The 1,913-nt window shown below is 41.3% G+C and overlaps 1 protein-coding gene across 1 annotated transcript in view; it reads left to right on the top strand.

Annotated features, from left to right (window-relative positions):
• Window positions 1-1,913, top strand: part of LOC108579470 (liprin-alpha-1) — a 37,950-nt gene that overhangs the window by 29,816 nt on the left and 6,221 nt on the right. The window contains exons 6-8 of the mRNA XM_017943015.1: window positions 138-368; window positions 1,341-1,628; window positions 1,711-1,854. Coding sequence (XP_017798504.1) covers window positions 138-368; window positions 1,341-1,628; window positions 1,711-1,854 — 663 coding nt within the window. The remainder of the gene's footprint in view (window positions 1-137; window positions 369-1,340; window positions 1,629-1,710; window positions 1,855-1,913) is intronic.

Genomic DNA, 1,913 nt, shown 5'->3' with positions numbered 1-1,913 from the left:
AGATATATACACATATACATATGTATATAGATATCTATATACATATATATACATATAGTAGTTGTTGGGAATTGCGCGGCGATGCAGGACAGGCAATGCGAGCGAGGCATTCTGAATGTAGTGTTGTGATCGGGCAGAATGAGACTGAGCAGGCGGCAGGCCAGCAGGAACAGCTACAGCAGCAGCAGCAGCAGCAACAACAACAGCAACTGCAGCAGCAGCAGCAACAACAACAGCAGTCGATACAAAAGCTAGGTACGGAGAGGTCGACAGAGATTGGGAGTAGACTGAGCAATGGCAGTCTTGATCCGGCGGACCAGGATTCTGCGGCGCGAGTAATAGATTTGCAAGCCACTCTCGACAAGCAGGTATGAATACCGTATCACGGCGAAAACTACTTAGAGTACGTATGACATCTCAATTGATTTAGAAAGACATGTCAGGTAGATGGTGTCTCAGTACAGGGACGTTTCACCAAACGTGTCCCTGATCATTGGTTTTATTCAGATGCAGAACGAACATACTCTTCTTCGTTTCCCCCGTTTTTTCTGCATGCACTTGGAGCAGACTCATCTACACGCGTGTTCGTCAGACAATTTTAGAGCAGTCTTGAGTTTAAAAGGATAGAGACCGTGGAACGTTTCTACCGATTCTGCATGACAATGTTCCAACAAAATAATCGATTACCTTTGTCAATGCCTTTATTAAATGCTTTTACATGAAACCGAGATCCTCCAGACGAAGCACAGATTATGCTAATTAAATGTTGCAGAGTTATACGATAGAGAGTTGTGAAAATGTCTCGTTTTTATATATATATATATATACGAAGGGAAAATGTGTTGATTTTTGTAACACCGTGTTGCACAAACGTGAATTACCATAACGTTAATTGTGCCACACTGTCGCAAGGCGTCCATGGCATGTTGTGGAATGAGTATAACAACGATGTGTGTTCGACGTTCTGTATTCGCATGATTTTTTTAGTGAACAAGAATGAGTTCTTACCCCTCCCTCCTGAGCAAACTTTACGAACAGCTTGATTACTAATGTAACATAATATATATACCGACACGAAACATGTTCTATACAATGTAAACAAAGAAACACATTTACAAGTTGTAACCATATAATGTGTACTTAAACTAGACGGGTAGTATATTAGTATCCTAGAGTAAAGATCAGAACAGGAGATTATGTCTTGTTACTTAGCTTGCATAGTTGTATCTATCCTTAATATGGAGAACACAATTTTTTATACTCTTTCGATACACATACAAGTAGTAAATTAGGCACACGTTAACTTTTACTAACGAACTGTTGTAATGGATCGTTTCTAGAGCTCAGAATTGAGCACATGGCAACGGCGGGTGGCTGAAATGAGCGGACGTGTGGGAGAGCTGGAGGAAACGTTGTCCAAGGCTCAGAAAGATCTGTTGAAAACGCAAGAAACGAATTGCAAGCTGCAAAGAGATTTGCGCGAAAATGTTGCCCAAAAAGAGGACCAAGAAGAGAGGATAGCCACTCTTGAGAAACGATATCTCAATGCTCAACGGGAGTCCACTAGTTTACATGATCTCAATGAAAAGCTGGAACAGGAGCTGCAACATAAGAAGGCTCAATTAAAGGTAATTGGTATTTCCATGGGTAATCTATACCTCGTATAAATTTAATATCCGTTGCGAAATTTATATCTTGATCCTGATACAGCTCCAAGAAGAGAAAATAGCGGCGATACAGGAGAAATTAGAGCTCGCAGAACAGAAATTAGCCCAATACGCTAAGTTGCCAGAAATGGAAGAGCAATTAAAGCAGAGGATGGAGGCTCTGACGCAGGTGAGGAGGCCCAACCAGGTACGCAGGGGAATTAAGTCGTCGTATCATCAATATGTTCTTTTCTTATTCCTCTGCAC

The sequence above is a fragment of the Habropoda laboriosa genome, unplaced genomic scaffold, assembly GCF_001263275.1.
Source record: "Habropoda laboriosa isolate 0110345459 unplaced genomic scaffold, ASM126327v1 scaffold33, whole genome shotgun sequence".
NCBI lineage: Eukaryota > Metazoa > Arthropoda > Insecta > Hymenoptera > Apidae > Habropoda > Habropoda laboriosa.
Note: the sequence above shows the minus strand (reverse complement) of the source record. Positions and strands in the feature narration are given on the sequence as shown.